At 43.2% G+C, this 18,943-nt stretch overlaps 1 protein-coding gene across 5 annotated transcripts in view; it reads right to left on the bottom strand.

Annotated features, from left to right (window-relative positions):
- LOC140196877 (exocyst complex component 6B-like) overlaps positions 1-18,943 on the bottom strand; it is an 877,039-nt gene that overhangs the window by 115,062 nt on the left and 743,034 nt on the right. Inside the window, exon 21 of one of the 5 annotated variants that reach the window (XM_072256774.1) lies at positions 2,194-2,506. The exons of the other annotated variants lie outside the window; for them this stretch is intronic. Coding sequence (XP_072112875.1) covers positions 2,345-2,506 — 162 coding nt within the window. The 3' untranslated portion in view covers positions 2,194-2,344. Of the gene's footprint in view, positions 1-2,193; positions 2,507-18,943 lie in introns of those variants that run through there. 5 annotated transcript variants of the gene reach the window in all.

Raw genomic sequence — 18,943 nt, 5'->3', positions numbered from 1 at the left:
ACCGTTTATTCCCCTCTATAGATGCTATCTGATCTGCTGAGTTCCTCCAGCATTTTGCATGTGGTTCATCAGCTTTTATGATTGTTTAACAATAGGCATCTGTTAGTCTCATGAGACCATGGATTTGCACCTTGGAAGGTTTCCAGGACGCAGGCCTGGGCAAGGTTGTATGGAAGACCAGCAGTTGCCCATGCTGCAAGTCTCCCCTCTCCACGACACCGAAGGGAAGGGCATTAGGACCCATACAGCTTGGCACTGGTGTCGTCGCAGAGCAATGTGTGGTTAAGTGCCTTGCTCAAGGACACACACGCTGCCTCAGCCAAGGCTTGAACTAGCGACCTTCAAGTCACTAGATGAACGCCTTAACCACTTGGCCACACGCCAACACAATAAACAATAAATTGAAGAATTCTGAAGTGCCTGCTTCAACATTGGTGGAATTGGACCAGAAGGGGATTTTTCTTCTTGCACAGAGTTCATGCTCTGTGGCAGAATGTCCGGTGATTCACAAATACATCAGTGTGGAAATGCTTAGTGTATTGGCACATTCCATCACAGCCTCTTTGGCCTTGCCAACACAGCTCACTGCACAGAAGGTATCTTTAGCTCCTTGTAAATATTGACGTACTCCCATAGGAAGAGACAGCTTGAACAGCAGGAGCAGCACTTTATAGGAAAAATACGACAGATATTATATGTTAGCTTTCTCACTACCTCAGGTCTCCCCGAGATCTGATGAGCTGAGGGACCTCAATTGGAAACTTATGTAGTGCATACTGTATCCTCTTCCAGTAATGTATTTTGCTCTTTCTTCAATCTAAAACGTACTTTCTACACCTTCCAACTTTCAAAAATATAACAAAAGATTAAAAATTAGCTTTATTTGTCACATGTACATTGAAACATGCAGCGAAACGTGCCATTTGTGTCAATGACCAACACAATCCAAGGTTGTGCGGGGGGCAGCCCACAGATGTTGCCATGCCAACATTACATGTCCACAACTCACTAACCCAAACCTGCATGTCTTTGGAATGTGGGAGGAAACCAGGGCACCCTGACGAAACCCTCGTGGTCATGAGGAGAACGTACATACTCCTTACAGACAGCAGTGATGATGGTTGGCCCTGTGTTTGTCTAGGTATCTGGGAACTCTGGAGAGGTAGCTCATGCAACACACACAAAAAGCTGGAGGAACTCAGCAGATCAGGCAGCATCTATGGAAATGAATAAACAGTCGTTGTTTTGGACAGAGACCCTTCATCGGGACTGGAAAGGAAGGGGAAAGATGCCATGACAAGGTCGGGGTAAGGGGAAGGAGTATAAGGTGATAGGTGAAGCCTGGTGGGTGGGGGAGGAGTGGTGAAGAGAGAAGCTGGGGAATGGGTGGGAAAGGTAAAGGGCTGGAGAAGAAGGAATCTGATAGGAGAGTCGAATGGTTCGTGGGAGAAAGAGAAGGAGGAGGGGCACCACGGGGAGGTGATAGGCAGGTGAAGAGAAGGGGGAGGTGGGAAAAAAGCTTTGTACCAATTAAATTAGTAATGATAAGCACAAGAAATTTTGCAGATGCTGGAAATTCAAAACAGCACACACAAACTGCTGGAGGAACTCAGCAGGTCAGGCAGTATCTATGGAAATGAATAAACAGTCAACGTTTTGGGCTGAGACCCTTCATTAGGACAGTGGGTTTGTGGGTTGTGAGTACTCGAAACAGGAAAATGATATAGAAATACTGAAAGAACCCACCAACCCAAGGACATTCTCTCTTTTTCACTCTTTCATTGGTCAGAAGATACCAAAGGCTGAAGGCACATGCCACCAGGCTCAAGGACAGCATCCAGCCCGTTGTTATAAGATTAATAAATAGCTCTCAGCCTGATAAGATGCACTCTTGCCCTCAATTATAAATGGAATTGAGATTGAGATTGAGAGGGATGACAGCTTCACGTTCCTGCATGTGAACATCATAATCTAGCCCATACTGTTCCAGCAATGTTGATAGCATGGCCAAGAAAGCTCACTAATGTCTTTATTTTCTAAGGACGCTAAAGAAATCTTGCAAGTCCCCATTGACTCAACAATTTTTATTAAAAATAGAATTTATGAAAGTTTATACCTAAGTAAAAACTGACAAACAGCCAATGTGAAAAATAAGACAAAATCTGCAAATAAAAAAATAAATAATTCTGAGAACATGAGTTGACGTGTCCTTGCAAGAAGGTTGTGGAATCAGTTCAGCTGAGGTGAGAGAAGTGATCATTGCTGGTTAGGAGCCCGATGGTTGAAGGGTAATAACTGTTCCTGATCCTGGTGGTGTTGGCCCTGAGGCTCCTGTACCTCCTTCTCATTGGTAGTAGCGAGAAGAGAGCATGGCCTGGATGGTGGGTGTCTTTGACGATGGATGCTGCTTTCTTGCGGCAATGCTCCTTGTAAGTGTACTCAGTGGTGGGAGGGCATTGCCAGTGATGGACTGGCTGTATCTGGAAGTCAGCAGGTCAGGCAGCATCTGAGGGGGGAAATAGACAATCAAAGGTTTGGGTGGAGACCCTTCATCTGGACAGAAAACTAGACAGGAGGTAGCCAGTATAAAGAGGAGGGGCAGCCCTTTCTTCAAGGCAGTGGTACTGTAATTAGCCTGCCAGTATCTTTGGGATATGGGAGGAATCCAGGGCATCCAGAGAGAAATCATGTGCTCAGGGGAGGAATGTGCAAAATCCACAGAGACCCTGGTGAGGTCAGAACTGAACCCAGTATGACTGAAGCTATGAAGCTGTAGCATCACTAGATACACCACTGTGCTTACTCTAAGATTTAGAGTGTAGAGTCTAAATATTGATTTATACCTAGTAATAGCTTGCTAATGCTGACAAACTCCCAGAAAATTCTTTACAAATACTGACACATGCCAGAAATCCCTCTGAAAATATTGACTAACTCCCAGAAAATCTATCATAAATATTTTTCAAAGTCATGGATACTCTTGACTTCTATCAATGGACTCCCAAACTCTTACACAAATACCAATGCGTTGCCAGAAAATCCTTTACAAGTACAGACATAGGAGTGAGATAGATCAGCTGGTTGAGCAGCGTCACAAGAATAACCTTGCACTCAGTGCCAGTAAGTGTGGACTTCAGGAAGGGGAAGTTAGGAGAACACATAACACAAAATAATCTGCAAATGTTGGGGTCACCTCCTCTCCGTCCGCCACAACAGACAGGATCTCCCGGTAGCCACCCACTTCAACTCTGCTTTACGGCTATGATGAGGCTAAGCTCAGGTTGGAGCAGCAACACCTCATATACCGTCTAGGTAGTCTCCAGCCCCTTGGTATGAACACAGAATTCTACAACTTCCGGTAATTCCCTCCCCCTCCCTTCTCTATCCCTATTTCACTGTGCCCCCTCCCTCAGCTGCCTATCACCTCCCTCATGGTTCCGCCTCCTTCTACTACCCATTGTGTTTTCCCCTATTCTTTCTTCACCTTTCCTGCCTATCCCCTCCCTGCCTCCCCTCCCCCCCCCCCTTGTCTTTCCCCTTACTGGTTTTCCACCCGGAATCGACCAGCCTTCTCCTTTCCACCCTCCCCCACCTTCTTTATAGGGCCTCTGCCCCTTCCCTCTTCAGTCCTGACGAAGGGTTCCAGCCCGAAACGTTGACTCATCGTTTCGACGGATGCTGCCCGACTTGCTGAGTTCTTCCAGTGTGTTAGGGGAACACAAATGAGCCCCCATTGAGGGATCAGCAGTGGAAAGGGTGAGCAGCTTCGAATTCCTGGGTGTCAGCATCTCTGAAAATCTACCCTAGGTCCAATGTATTGTTGCAATTACGAAGAAGGCACACCAATGGCTATGCAGTATTTTGTTAGGAGCTAGAAATTTGATATGTCCCCCAAAGGCTCCAGCAATTTTCTACAGATGTACGGTGGAAAACATTCTGACTGGTTGCATCACTGTCTTATGCAGAGGCACCAACGCACAGGAGCAGAAAGAGCTGCAGAGGGTTGTAAACTCAGCCAGTTCCATCTTGGGCACTCGCCCCCACCACCGGTGACATCTGCAAAAGGAAGGTGGCTTCCGTCATGAAGGCCCCTCACCACCTAGTCCATGTCCTCTTCTGATTACTACCAACAAGGAGGAGGTTCAGGAACCTGAAGACATTTTAGGGACAGTTTCTTCTCCTCCACCATCAGATTTCTGAATGGTCAGTGAACTCATGAGCACAAGCTCACTATTTTGGTCTCTTTTTTCACTATTTGTTCATTTTTGTCCCAGATTTGGGAACAGCTTCTTTCCAACTGTGATAAGACTGCTGAACGGATCCTGACCTGGATCTGGGCCGTACCCTCCAAATATCCGGACCTGCCTCTTGGTTTTTTTTTGCACTACCTTACTTTCCCTTTTCTATTTTCTATTTATGATTCATAATTTAAATTTTTAATAAATTTAAATTTGTACTCCAGGGAACGCGAAGCGCAGAATCAAATATCCCTGCGATGATTGTACGTTCTAGTATCAATTGTTTGGTGACAATAAAGTATAAAGTATTATTTTAAACCTTATAATCATGTTATGTTGTGCACTGTACTGCTGCCACAAAGTAACACATTTTATGACATATGGTATTGTCTTAGGTATATATACACAGCAAAGGTGCCTAAGACTTTTGCACAGTACTCTATTTGTCATCGAGGAGTGGAGAGCGAGTTTATAACTCTAGCAGGAGTAAAGGATGTTGGGAATGCTGAGGGTGGAGTGCCACGGGAAGTGTGTGGGACAGGTGGCAGAGAAGTGCCAGGGGTAGGGGTTGGTGTGGGTACAGACACACCCATTCCTGAGACACCAGGCCAAGGACATTTGATTCCAAATAATTGATTTATTGATCATTACAGAATATCTCTCTGATGCTTCTTGCTCCCTTCCCTCTTCCTTCCCCTTTAACCAACCATGATTCCCTTCTCCCTGTCCCCTTCCCACTCTCAGTGCACAATAGAGACCCATATCATCACTCACATATGCCATGAAATTTGTTTTTTTTTGTGACATACAGTGCAATACATAAAAAATACTACAGTAGTGTGCAAAATTCTTAGATACCCTAGTTATATATCTGTGCAAAGTACTGTTGTTGTTGTTCCTCTCCACGCCCTGTGGCACATTGGACGCCAACCTTCTTTAGCATTTGTCTGTTTTTTTATGAGGCCGAGTTGCTAGCTCGACACTCAACCCAGCACGGATGGAAAGCATACAAGAAGCCGGCCGGATTTAAACCTGCGAACACTCACCTCAAAGTCCGGTACAGATGCCACTACAGCGCTGACCGTATGTAAGTGCTATTAAACCTGATGCTGATTCTGAGACGTGCTCTAGAAGTCACCTCACAAAAAGCAACACAATTGGCAAAAGTGAATCGGAGGTACGCAGATTTAACTGCTGTACAGGAGCAAGATAACATGTGATAATTTAACAAACTGCTTGTTGATGATCTTGGAGACTCCAATCTCTTTAGAAGCCGATTTTGCTGCCTCTGGGCCATCTATGGCAAGTCATTACAATTCTGCATAAATGCGCATCAAAAGAACAGTGACACAGCAGTGCAAACATTTTTGAGGAATTGTACAGTTAATTGGCGAGTGGAGTTTCCCAGGGTTGGTGTTGGGACATATTGTGATCTAATTTACAGTTGACAACTTGGATTTAGCGCAAACTAATTAAAATTAGTCACGGCTATTCCTGGAAGTGATCAAGTAGTTCCAGTATCTGATAGAGCTGGAAACAACCAACCAACAAGCAATAACATAGAATGGGACAGCAAGATACAGTAGCTATTCGTCATGGGAATAGACAAGAGACAGAAGTATAGCATTAGGCTATTTGGTCCCTAGTACCAACATTCCACAGCTCTATGGTGGATCCGTGCCTAATTCCATCCACCCATCAATTTCCAATGTCCCTTACAACTGTTGAATGATAGTATCATGGAACTACTGTGAAGTAAGAAATTGACAAACTGTAATTATTTATCATTCACAATTTTATTCATTTTTGTAACTTATATTATTTTTTAAAATATCTTCAAAACAAATTTCATGACATTATACAGTACTGAGCAAAAGTCTTAGGCATATATACACAGCTAGGTGCCTAAGATTTTTGCACAGTACTGTATTTGTCAATGTGGAGCAGTAAGCAAGTTCGTAAATCTGGCAGAAGCAAAGGATGTAGGGAATCTCAAGGGTGGAACGCTGCGGGAGGTGTGTGGGACAGGTGGCAGAGGAGTGCCAGGGACAGGGCGGGGGTGGGGGGTGGCGCGGGTGCCGACACACTCAGCCCTGAGACACCAGGCAATGTCATTTGATTCCATACAGTTGGTTTATTGATCGTTACAGAAAGTCCCTCTGGTGCTTCCCGTTCCCTCCCCTCTCCCTTCTTCTTTTCCCAAACATGATTCCCCTCTCCCTGCCCCCTTTCTACCCTCAGTCCACAATATCAGAATCAGTGTTATCATCACTCATATATGAGTACTTTGCAAAAGCCATGGGCACCCTAGCTGTAAGTATGTGCCTAAGACCTTTGCTCAGTACTGTAAATTGATAGGGTGGTTAAGAAGGTGTGTAGTGAGTTGGCCTTCATTATTTGGGATTGAGTTCAAGAGCCATGAGGTAATGTTGCAACTCTATAAAACCCTGGTTAGACCACACTTAGAATATTTTGTTCAGTTTTGGTGACCTCATTCTGTGAAAGATGTAGAAGCTTTAGAGAGGATGCAGTGGAGATTTACCAGGGTACTGCCTGCACCACAGGCCATGTTATATGGGGATGGGCTGAATGAGCAAGGGCTTTTCTCTTTGGACCGATACAGGATGAGGGGTGACATGATAGAGATATATGAGATAATAAGAGGCATAGAACAGGTGGATAGCCAGAGACTTTTTACCAGGGTGGATATGACTATGGCCCATGGTAGCAGTTAGCATAACATTATAACAGCTTGGGGCATTCCAGAGTTTATTGTTCAATTCTGGTGCCATTCTGTAAGGAATTTCTGTACATCCTCCCTATGGAATGTGTGGGTTTTCTCCGGGTGCTCTGGTTTCCTCCCACAGTCCAAAGACATACTGGGTAGGTGAATTGTTCCATGCTTAGGTTATGGTTAATCGGGTTTGTCAGGAGTTGTAGGGGCGGTGTGGCTCTGAGGGCCAAAAGGGTCTACTCCTTGGTGTATCACTAAATAAAAAAATAATACCAGGGGCATAATCTTTAGGTGATAGGAGGAAAGGATAGGGGGGAGATCAGAGATATGTTCTTTACACTGAGAGTGGTGATTGCATGGAACACACTGCCAGGGGTGGTGGTAGAGGCAGGTGCATTAAAGACATTTAACAGACTCGTAGATACACACGTGGACATAAGAAAAATGGAGGGCTATGTGGCAGAGGAAGGTTAGATTGATCTTAGAGTAGGTTAAAAACAGATGGAATATGGTGTAGGCAAGTGTATGGTCATGCACATTGGTAGAAGTAATAATGGCATAGACTATCTTCTATGGAGAAACAGGGAGAAAATTCTAAAAGCAGAGGTGTAAAGGGTCATTGTGCAGGATTCCTTAAATGATATCTAGCAGGTTGAGTCAGCGGTAAGGAAGTCAAATGCAATGTTAGCATCCATTTTGAGAGGACTAGAATATAAAAGCAAGGACGTAATCCTGAGGCTTTTTAAGGCATTGGTCAGACCACGCTTGGAGTATCGTGAATGGTTTTGGGATTGTTATCTAAGAAAAATGTGCGGGTATTGGAGAGGACCCAGAGGAGTTTCATGGGAATGCCTCTGGGAATGAAAGGGTTAACTTATTAGGAGCAGGCATTGGAGCCAGAGGAGACTGTACTTGCTGAAGTTTAGAAGAATGGGGGGGGGGGGGGATCTCATTGAAACCTACTGAATATTGAAAGACCTAGATTGAGTGGAAGTGGAGAGGATGGTTCCTGTAGTCTAGGGCCAGAGGGCACAGCCTCAGGAACAGAGGGATGTCTCTTTAGAAGAGAGATGAGGAGGGACTTCTTTAGCCAGAGGGGTGGTAATCTGAGGAACTCACTGCCATAGACGGCTGTGGAGGCCAAGTCATTGGATATATTTAAGGCAGAGGTCGACAGGTTCAGGGCATCAAAGATTACGGGGAGAAGGTAGGAGAATGGGGTTGAGAGGGCTAATGATTCAGCTATGATTCACTGGCGGTGCAAACTCAATGGGCTGCATAGCCTAATTCTGCTCCAACGTCTTATGCTCTTATGGTCTAAAAGATTGGGAAGGCATTGTGAGCAATATTCCTGTGCTGTATTGTTCCATATTCTACACTCGGTGGTCACTTTATCAGGTACCTCTTGTACATAATACAGTGGCCACTGGGTTTATGTTCATGATCTTCCGCTGCCGTAGCCCATCCACTTCAAGATTCAACATGTTGTGTGTTCAGAGATGCTCTTCTGCACACCACTGTTATAATGTATGGTTATCTGAGTTACTGTCACCTTCCAGTCAGCTTGAACCAATCTGGCCATTCTTATCAGACCTGCCTCATTAACAAGCCATTTTTGTCCACAGAACTGTGACTCATTAGACTTTTTCTTTTGTTTTTCACACCATTCTCTGCAAACTCCAGAGACTGCTGTGCATGAAAATCCCAGGAGATCACAAGTTTCTGAGATACTCAAACTGCCCCATCTGGCACCAACAAAGTCACTTAGAACACATTTCTTCCTCATTCTGAAGTTTGGTCTGAACAACAACTGAACTTCTTGACCATGTCTGCATACTTGTATGCATTGAGTTGCTGCCACACGATTGGCTGATTAGACAGTTGCATTAACGTGCAGGTGTGTAAGTGTATCTAATAAGGTGGCCACTGAGTGTATGTCAGTAATAATAAACCTGATTCTGATTTATTGTTGTTCATAAGCCTGTATAAACTCATGGCTGAGCATACATCTATTTAATTTTGATTTAATTAAATCTCACCATCCAATCCCATAATCGTTATATGCTTACTTTCAAAGTTATCAAGCAATCAATGTCCCAGCAGTGTCACACCACCCACTAGAAAATCAGCCAGACTAACCTAAAAGAGCCAGTCAAAATCAGGTTTATTGTCACTGACATATGTCATGAAATTTGGTGTTTTATGGCAGCAGTACAGTGCAAAATGTAAAATTATCATAAACAACAAATAAATAAACACCAAAAGAGGGCAAGGCAGTGAGCTAGTGTTCATGGATCGTTCAGAAATCTAATGGTGGAGGGGAAGATGTTGAGTGAGGATCTTCAGGCTCCTGTACCTCCTCCCTGATGGTACTAAAGAGAAGAAGGCATGTACTGGACAGTTAGGGTGCTTCATAATGGATCCCACTTTCTTGAAACACCAGCTTTTGAAGATGTCCTTGTGGGGAGGGTTGTGCTTGTGGAATCTACAACCCCCTGCAGACTCTTTCGATCCTGTTCATTGGAGCCTCCTTACCAGACGGTGATGCAACCAGTCAGAATACTCTCCATGGTACATCTTTAGAAATGTGCTAGAGTCTTTGGTGACATCCCAAATCACCTCAAGCTCCTAATGAAATAGTTACTGTTTACCTTCTTTGTGATTGCATCAATATGTTGGAAGCCTGAGATGTTGATTCCCAGTGTATATTACCACAGGAGACTCATCTCCTCCCAAGACCTTTGCCCCATCTATAAGATGCAAAGCAGGAGTGTGAAGGAATACTCTCCACCTGTGTGGATGGACATAGTGCCAACAACTCTCTAGAAGCTCAAACACTATCCAGGACAAAACAACCTGCATGATTGGCATCACACCAACTATCGCCAAGACTATTCCGATAGCTTCATCCTAAGCCAGCAAGGTGGCATCAAGGACAAAGGCAATGTACGCACAGGAAAGCCAGTCTGGCTAGAACATATACCATGGAAGGTAGACTAGTACAGTATAGTACAAGCCCTTCAGCCCATGACCTTTTAATCTACTCTCAGATCAATCTAACCCTTCCTCTCCCCATAGCATTCCACTTTTCTTTCATTCACGTACCTAATGTATCAGCCTCATACACCACATGGCAGTACATTCCAGACATCCACCACTAACTTTCTCCCACTCACCTTGAAAGTACGTCCTCTGATATTAGCCTTTGTCGACTTGGGAAAAAAGTTCCTGGGTATCCATTTGATCTGTACCTCTTATCATCTTGTACATCCCTATTAAGTCATCTCTCATTCTCCTTTGCTCCAAAGAGAAAAGCCCCAGCCCACTCAACCTATCCTCATAAGATAAAAAAAACATTAGTTCTTCTTTGTCAACAGGTCTAAACCTTCGAAAATCCTGGCCAACAGGGGTATATGTGTAACTTCAGAATTAGTTGAAGGAGACAGAGAGACAGTTCAGCACAGCTGTTAAGAATGAGTAATAAATGTTCACATTTTTGATTACACTCAGTTTCAAAACTGATTCATTAAAAAAACCACCCTATCCAAATATGAAATACAGAGTTCTTCCCACCCCCCTCTCACTCAAGAAGTTCCAAGTAAGTTTATTATCACAGTACATATATGTCGGCTGGTGGTGTAATGGCATCAGCACTGGACTTCAAGGCTGAAGGTCCTGAGTTCAAACCCGGCCGAGTCCCAACCTGGGCAGCAGCAATATCTGTGCGGAAGAAAGGTCTGGCAATCTACTTCCATATCTTGCCATGAAAACCCTATGGACCCTATGGTCCATGAGGTCACGAAGAGATGGACTTGAATTAATGACGAACAACAACAAACATACACGAGGGGTGATTGATAAGTTTGTGGCCTAAAGTAGAAGAACTCAATTTTAGAAAACCTAACATATTTATTTTTCAACATAGTCCCCTTCTACATTTACACACTTAGTCCAGTGGTCATGGAGCATACGGATCTTGGACCTCTAGAAAATGTCCACAGGAGGGGTGATTGATAAGTTTGTGGCCTACGGTAGAAGGAGATGAGTTATACAGCCCTCATTACATGCACATGCAGGTCAACTCTTTGAGTGATTATGCAGAAAGTCTGAAGTTAACTCATCAGGGGTGATTGATAAGTGTGTGGCCTACGGTAGAAGGGGATGAGTTATACAGCTCTCATTACATGCACATACAGGTCAACTCTTTGAGTGATTATGCAAAAAGTTTGAAGTTAACTCATCAGTTAATAACTCATCTGGGGTGATTGAAAAGTCTGTGGCCTACGGTAGAAAGAGATGAGTTATTAACTTCAAACTTTCTGCATAATCACTCAGAGTTGTCCTGCATGTGCATGTAACGAGAGCTGTATAACTCATCTCCTTCTACCATAGGCCACGAACTTATCAATTATCCCTGCTGTGGGCACTTTCTGGATGTCCAAGATCCGTATGCTCCACGACCGCTGGACTAAATGTGTAAATGTAGGAGGGGACTATGTTGTAAAATAAATGTGCCAGGTTTTCTAAAATTGATTCCTTGTACCTTAGGTCACGAACTTATCAATTACCCCTCGTACGTCACCACATATAACCCTGAGATTAACTTTCTTGCAAGTATTCACAGTAAATACAAGAAACATAATAGAATCAATGAAAGAATGCACCCAACAGGATGGACAACAACCAATGTGCAAAAAAAACAACAAATTACCCAAATACCAAAAGAGAGAAAATAATAATAATAATAAAAAATAAATAAGCAATAAATATTGAGAACATGAGATGAAGAGTCCTTGAAAGTAGTATATAGGGTGTGGGAACAGTTCAGTGTTAGGGGGAAGTGAAGTTGAGTGAAGTTATCCCCTCTGGTTCAAGAGCCCAATGTTTGAGGGGAAATAACTGTTCCTGAACCTGGTGGTGTGAGCCCTGAAGCTCCTGTACCTCCTTTCGGGTGGCAGCAGTGAGAAGAGAGCGTGGCCTGGATGGTAGAGGCCCTTGATGAGGGATGCTGCTTTGCTGCAGCAGGAGCTCCTTGGAGATGTGCTCAGTGGAGGGCAGCGTTCATTCCCTCTTGGTGTGTAACTGCACACCGTATTCCCACAGAGTACAAGCCCCCACATAATTAATTTGCTGTCAGTGATCTGATTTGCCTAATGTGTAGAACTCCAAACTACAGATTAAGTATCTGCTGTCGGCTCCACCGAGAACTGCGAACTGCTTCCCCAGAGAGTTTCATATTGGAGTTAAACGAGGACCGAAATATGAGATACACGTGCTTTTAATTGCCACAGCAGGGAGAAATAAACCAAAGCTGCACTTACATTAAGGATTAAAAACACACTGCAATCCTGTGACTTCATCTGGGTCGATCACATAAACTGCAGGTTTATATATAATAAAACCCTGGTATTTCATTAACATGAGATTCTTCAGATGCTGGAAATCCTGAGCAACACACACAAAGTGCTGGAGGAACTCAGCAGTTCAGGCAGCATCTATCAAGAGGAATAAACAGTCGATGTCAATGATAGTTTTATGTCTGCTATAAGACCATAAGACACAGGAGCAGAATTGGGCCATTCAGCCCATCAAGCCTGTTCTGGCAATCCATCATGGATGATATATTATTCCTCTCGACCCTATTCTCCTGCAGTCTCCCCATAAAATTTGACACACTTACTAATCAAGAACTTACTTTGCTTTAAATATACCCAATGACCTGGCCACCACAGCTGATTGTGGCAATGAATTCCACATATTCACCACCCTCTGGCTAAAAAAATTCCTCCTCATCTCTGTTCTAAATGGACATCCCTCTATTCTGAGGCTGTGTCCTCTGGTCCTGGACTCCCGAACAGTAGGAAACATGCTCTCCACATCCAGTCTGCCAAGGCCTTTCAATATTTCATAAGTTTCAATGAGATCCCCCCATATTCTTGTAAACTACAGTGAGTACAGGCCAAGAGCCATCAAATGCTCTTCATACGTTAAATTCCACAGCTGTGGCTCAGTTCGTATCACCATCAGGATGTGTTGTTTCAGAATTCAGAACCAGAATCAGGTTTATTATCACTGATTTAGATGATGAGAAATTTACTGTTTTGCAGCAGCAGTCCAGTGCAGATACAAAATTACTACATTATTAAAATAAATATGTAGTGTAAATAAAGAGAATGGTGAGGGTATGTTTCAAGATTCAAGACTCAAGATTGCTTAATGTTAATTCCAGTACACAAGTGTAAGGGAGAACGAAATAATTGTTACTCTGGACTGAATGCAGCACAAAATAATACAACAAGATAAAGAGCAAAATAATGTAACTACATAAGATAGCTTATATACATAGACTGTATAAAGTGACAGTAGGCACAGGAGTGTCTGTACATAGGTGATTGACAGGAAATGATAAAGTAGAGGTGGTTGGGGGTGTGGAGGGTGGGTTAGTGGGAGGAGGTGTTGATCAGCCTCACTGCTTGGGGAAAGTAACTGTTTTGAGTCTGGTGGTCCTGGCATGGATGCTACGTAGCCTCTTCCCCAGAAGTGGGACAAACAATCCATGAGCAGGGTGGGTGGATAACACACATTGGTTCATGGGCAACACACATAAAGTGCCGGAGGAACTCAGGAGGTCAGCCAGCATCTATAAGAGCGGAATTCAGATCAAAACCCTTCATCAGTGCCAAATGATTAAAAAAAATTAACAGAGGGTTGTAAACTCAGCTAACTCTATTATGGGCACAATCCTCTTCACCATCAAGAACATCTTCAAAAGGCAGCATCCATCACTAAGGATATCTTCAAGAGTCAGTGCCACAACTACGGCATCCATCACTAAGGAGCCTAACCATCTGGGACACGCTCTCTTCTCATTGCTACCATCAGGGAGGCAGTACAGGAGTATACTGAATATCTAAGGAACAATTTTTTCCTGTCTGCCATCAGATTTCTGAACAGTTCATGAAACCATGAACACTACCTTTCTATTTTGCTCTCTTTTTTGCACTATTTATTTATTTTTTATATACTTCTTATTCAGAATGAGCTTTAATATCAGTCGGTAGGTTCATTGGTCATTGTAAATTGTTGCGTAATCAGGCTAGGATTAGATCGAGGGACTGCTGGGTGGCGTGGCTTGGTGTGTCAGAAGGGCCTATTCTGCGTTGTGCTGCAATGAAAAAACTATTACCTCACAGATCTTGCAGGTCAATCCCCCAACTAATAAAGGCCAACCCATCTTAACCAACCAATCAACTTGCATAGCATATTTGATGGGAAATGGGCAGCTTTTACCCAAACGTTAACTGTCCATGTCCAATTCCTTACATAGATGAGGTTTGATCAGCTGAGTTCCTCCTGTAACTTGTCTATTGCATCATCATTCCTCTCAACGAAAACTCTTCTTGCCAATTTTATAACCACTTCCTTTTCTCTCAACAGAGTAGTTGCCTCAAACTCATTCATTGCCGTTTCTTTTAACATTGTTCTCCCAAAACATTTCACAATGTAACCACTCATTGGCCGAAAAAGTTTTCTTCTTATTTCCTCTTTTTTATCCCCTGCACCCTGAAATTGAACTCTTCATGTACAGCTGTCTCAGACCAACGTTCTCAATTCCCTTTGTAAACATACACTGATTGGCCACTTCATGAGGTACCTTCTGTAACTAATAAATTGGCCATTGAGTGTATGTTCAAAGGTTCAAAAGGTTCAAAAGTTCATTTATTATCAAAGTATGTATGCAGTATACAACTCTGATATTTGTCTTCTCCAAATAGCCATGAAGCAAAGAAAACCATGGAGTCGTTCAAAGAAAAACATCAAACCCCATCCCCCACAAAAAAAATCACCCCCAAATTAAATCACGTCACAGCAGCATGAGTATCAAACAATCCACCCACCCCCTATGCAGGAAACAACTTGGGCGGACTGTGAGAACATCAAACCCCAAACCACCCACACCCCCCCCATACAAAAAGAAATTGGTGTGAATTGTAAGTTTCCTTTGGTGCAGTGAGGTTTAGCATTTGATGTTCTCATAGTTTGCCCAATTTATTTTTCTGCATGGTTGGGGGGGGGTGGGATTGCTGGGGTTACTGATGTTGCTGCCACTGCGCAATTTAAATTTGGCATGATGTGTAAGTTTTTTCATGGTCTTCTGCTGCTGTGGCCCAACCACTTCAAGACCTGATGTGTTGTTTGTTCAGAGATGCTCTGCTGCACACCACCGTTGTAACGTGTAGTTATCTGAGTTGTTGTCGCCTTCCTGTCAGCTTGAATCAATCTGGCTATTCTCCTATGACCTCTCTCGTTAACGAGGCATTTTCTGCTCACTAGATGATTTTTTTTTTTTGGTTTTTGCTCCATTCTCTATAAACTCTAGAGACTGCTGTGCATAAAAATCCCAGGAGATCAGCAGTTTCTGAGATAATCAAACCACCCCATCTGACACCAACAATCACTCCACAGAAAAGGTCACTTAGATCACAATTCTTCCCTATTCTGATGTTTGGTTTGAACAACAACTGAACCTCTTGACCATGTCTACACACTTTTATGTATTGAGTTACTGCCACTTGATTAGCTGATTAGATATTTGATTTAACGAGTAGGTGTACAGGTGGACCTAATAAAGTGGCCACTGAGCGTAAGTCACCTCAACACTTCCTCCTCTGCATCCTACTCATCTCTCAAGAAAGCAAGTGAAACTTCCATTGTCAGTTCACTGAAGAAATAGTGGCCTTGTGTATTACACCACGAGAGGGAGTGCCTCCACAGTTTCCTTCTGGTTTTCCAGTAAATGTGGAATACAGAAGATCAAGAATGAGTTAAAATTTGGAATCTAATCAAAGATTCAGATACAATTCATTCAGAATAATAGATGGCCAGAAATAAATTATAGTTTGGAATCTGTCGAAGGAGGATAAATTTACAAGGATATGTACAAAATGTTGGCAACTCTCAAGATTAACAGTAGCTTGCAAGAGCTGTCCTCCCCTCAAAATTTGTAAGTTGGTCCATCATTGTCATATACGCTGAGGTACAGTGATAAATTTGTCTTGTTTGCTTTTTATACAGATGAATTAATTACAACAGTGCACTGACGTAGCATAAGGTATATCTTCTAGTCAAGATGGTGCCAAGCTGCAGTAATGCACGGTCTCCATCGACATCGTGGATCTGACTTTGTTGTTTTCTAGGTTCATAGGAATAGCTTTGGGAGCAGAGAGTGGAGTTTGGGTAAGGGTGGATGGCTGGTGGATCCCGGAATCAGTTGTCTGTGCAAGCAGGAGGCATGAGGAGCCATGAGGGCTGGTCAGTCAGCAAGTTCGGAGTTTGAGGCTGAAGTTTGGGGGTCATTACCAAAGATTGAAGCATAAAGGTTGATCAGAAGTCTAGAAGATGGTGCTCAATGGCTGAAGTCTGGAGACTGGAGGCATGGAGTTGGAGGACTGTCCATGTATTTGTGTGGGTAGGATGAAGAAAAGGAACTTGTTTTTCTGTTGTTGTCTCGCTGCTTGCTGTGTTCTGTGTTGTTCTGCTGAACATTGTGGGCTGGATATGTTGGTGCCAGAATGTGTGGTGACGCTTGCTGGCACCCCCCCAGCACAGTGTGTTGCTTGTTAGCACAAATTATGCATTACACTGTATGTTCTGATGTACAGGTAAAGTCAAAGTACATTTATTGTCTAAGTATGGATACAGTACACAACTCTGAGATTCATCTTTCTGCAGATAGCCATGTAACAAAGAAACACCATCGAACCCGTTCAAAGTAGACATCAAACACCCAACACACGAAAATGAACAAGATGTACAAACAGCAAAGTAATCTGAATCTGAATCAAGGTAAAATAACAAGATGCAGAATGAAATATTGCAGTTACAGAGAAAGTGAAATGCAGGCAGACAATAAGACACAAGGTCATAACAAGAGATTGTGAAGTAAAAAGTCCATGTTTATCATAATAGGAGTCATTTAATAGTCTTATAAACAGTGGGATAGAACTTGTCTTTGAGCCTGGCTTTTGGGAGAAGGGAGAAGAAGGAGCTGGATGGAGTCTTTGATTATGCTAGCTACTTTACTGAGGCCATGAGAAGTGTAGACAAAGTCCACAGTTCATGCTGCATTGACAGAGAAGTATGATCATATAGGTGTGTTAAGAATGATAGATGCATGCAAAATAGAGAGTCGGAGAGGACTACGGCCCAGAAACAGGCCCTTCGGCCCGGTTAGTGCATGCCGACCTGATCTTCTTCCTCACTCCATCTATCTGCACCTGGTCATATCCTTCCAAACCCTCCCATACATGTACTTATCCAACCTTCTCTTAGTTGCTATAGTTCAACCCGCATCTCTCACTTCTGCTTGCAGTTCGTTGCTCATTCGCACCACCCTATGAGTAAGAAGTTTCCCTTCAGATTCTCCATAAATATTTCCCCTTCACCTAAGCCTATAGCCTCTAGTTCTAGTCTTACCTAATCTGACTGGGAAAAAAAAACCTACATGCATTCATCCCAAAGAGCAGGGGTTTCCAACCCGGGGTCCACAGTGCCCTTGGCTAAAAGTAGAGGCCCATTACTTAAATTAAGGTCGGGAACCCCTGCTGTAGAGGCTAGGTGATGATTAGAAAACATGTTCAAAGTTGAAAGTAAATTTATCACGAAAGTCATCTTATCCAAGAGGACCACAACCTTGTCGAGGTGTGGAGGCTTGCGTGCCTCAATGACCTGGAGACCTATACCGGCTTTGTACTTTGGCTTTTGGTAAACAGCCAAACAGGCCAAAAGGAAGAGGCCAAATGAAGAGCAGTCCACTTGTGTCCTGGTTCAGGGGTTCAGCTCAGGGCTAACAATCCTGACTGGTCCAACGGAACTGCTATGGAAGCAGTGAAAAGAGTCCTCCTACATCTGAGTGTGATGGTATTCCTGAGCCTTCCCCTGGAACTTGCATGACTGACAGTGGTGAAAACCGAGAAAACTTGAACACCACCAGAGACTGAGGACCTTAATTGCGGCCCTAAATGCCAGCGGCATAACAGGCAGTAAGTAAGTCAAAACTTTATACTACTTTAAGATTTATTTTATTTCAGGCATTTACAGGCAAACATAAAAAGTACAATAGAAGTTATGAAAAATTATACAGGAACAAATATTGACAACTGACCAATGTGCAGAAGAAGACAGACTGCAAATAAAAATTATTCTGAGAACACGAATTGCAAAGAGTCCTTGAAGGTGAGTCTATAGGTTGTGGATTCAGTTCCAATTTGAGGTGAGTGAAGTTACCTACACTGGTTCAGGTGTCTGACGGCTAAGTGGTATTAACTGTTCCTGAACCTGGTGGTATGGGACCTAAGGCTCCAGTACCTCCTGCCCGAATGTAGTAGCAAGAAGAGCGTATCGAGAATTATGGTCAGTTCACAAGTAAAGTCATAAGCAGTATGCAAGTGCGGCAGAATGATTGCTAGCAGAAAGCAAATTAACACCTTGGGGTTATTTTCACAGACATAACGTGTGCTTCATATTTCTACATTACCATAGTAACAATACTTCAAAAAGACTTAATTGGCTGAAAAGCGTACCAGAAATTCCTGTTCAAGAATAAAGTTATGTAGGAGCAAGTTTTTTTTTTGCATGCTTTGTGGAGTGTCAGCTAGTTGAGCCTTCCCACCATCTCCTCAAGAGAGCAGCATCCATCACTGAGAACCCTCCCATGGTGGACCTGCCTTCTTCTGATTACTCCCATCATGGAAAAGGTACAGGAGCCTGAAGATCCACACTCACCGTCTTTGAAACAGCTTCTTCCCCTCTGCCATCAGATTTCTGAACAGTCCATGAGCCCAGGAAGACTACCTCACTACCTCCCTTTTGCACTATTTATTGTAACTTATAATAACTTTTGATATACTGTACTGTACTACCATAAAACAACCTATTTCACAACCTTTTTAATCAACTGCCTTGGGCAATT

The sequence above is a fragment of the Mobula birostris genome, chromosome 4 (assembly GCF_030028105.1).
Source record: "Mobula birostris isolate sMobBir1 chromosome 4, sMobBir1.hap1, whole genome shotgun sequence".
Classification (NCBI taxonomy): Eukaryota; Metazoa; Chordata; class Chondrichthyes; order Myliobatiformes; family Myliobatidae; genus Mobula; species Mobula birostris.
The sequence above is the reverse complement of the archived record's forward strand: the minus strand, read 5'-3'. Positions and strand labels throughout refer to the sequence as shown.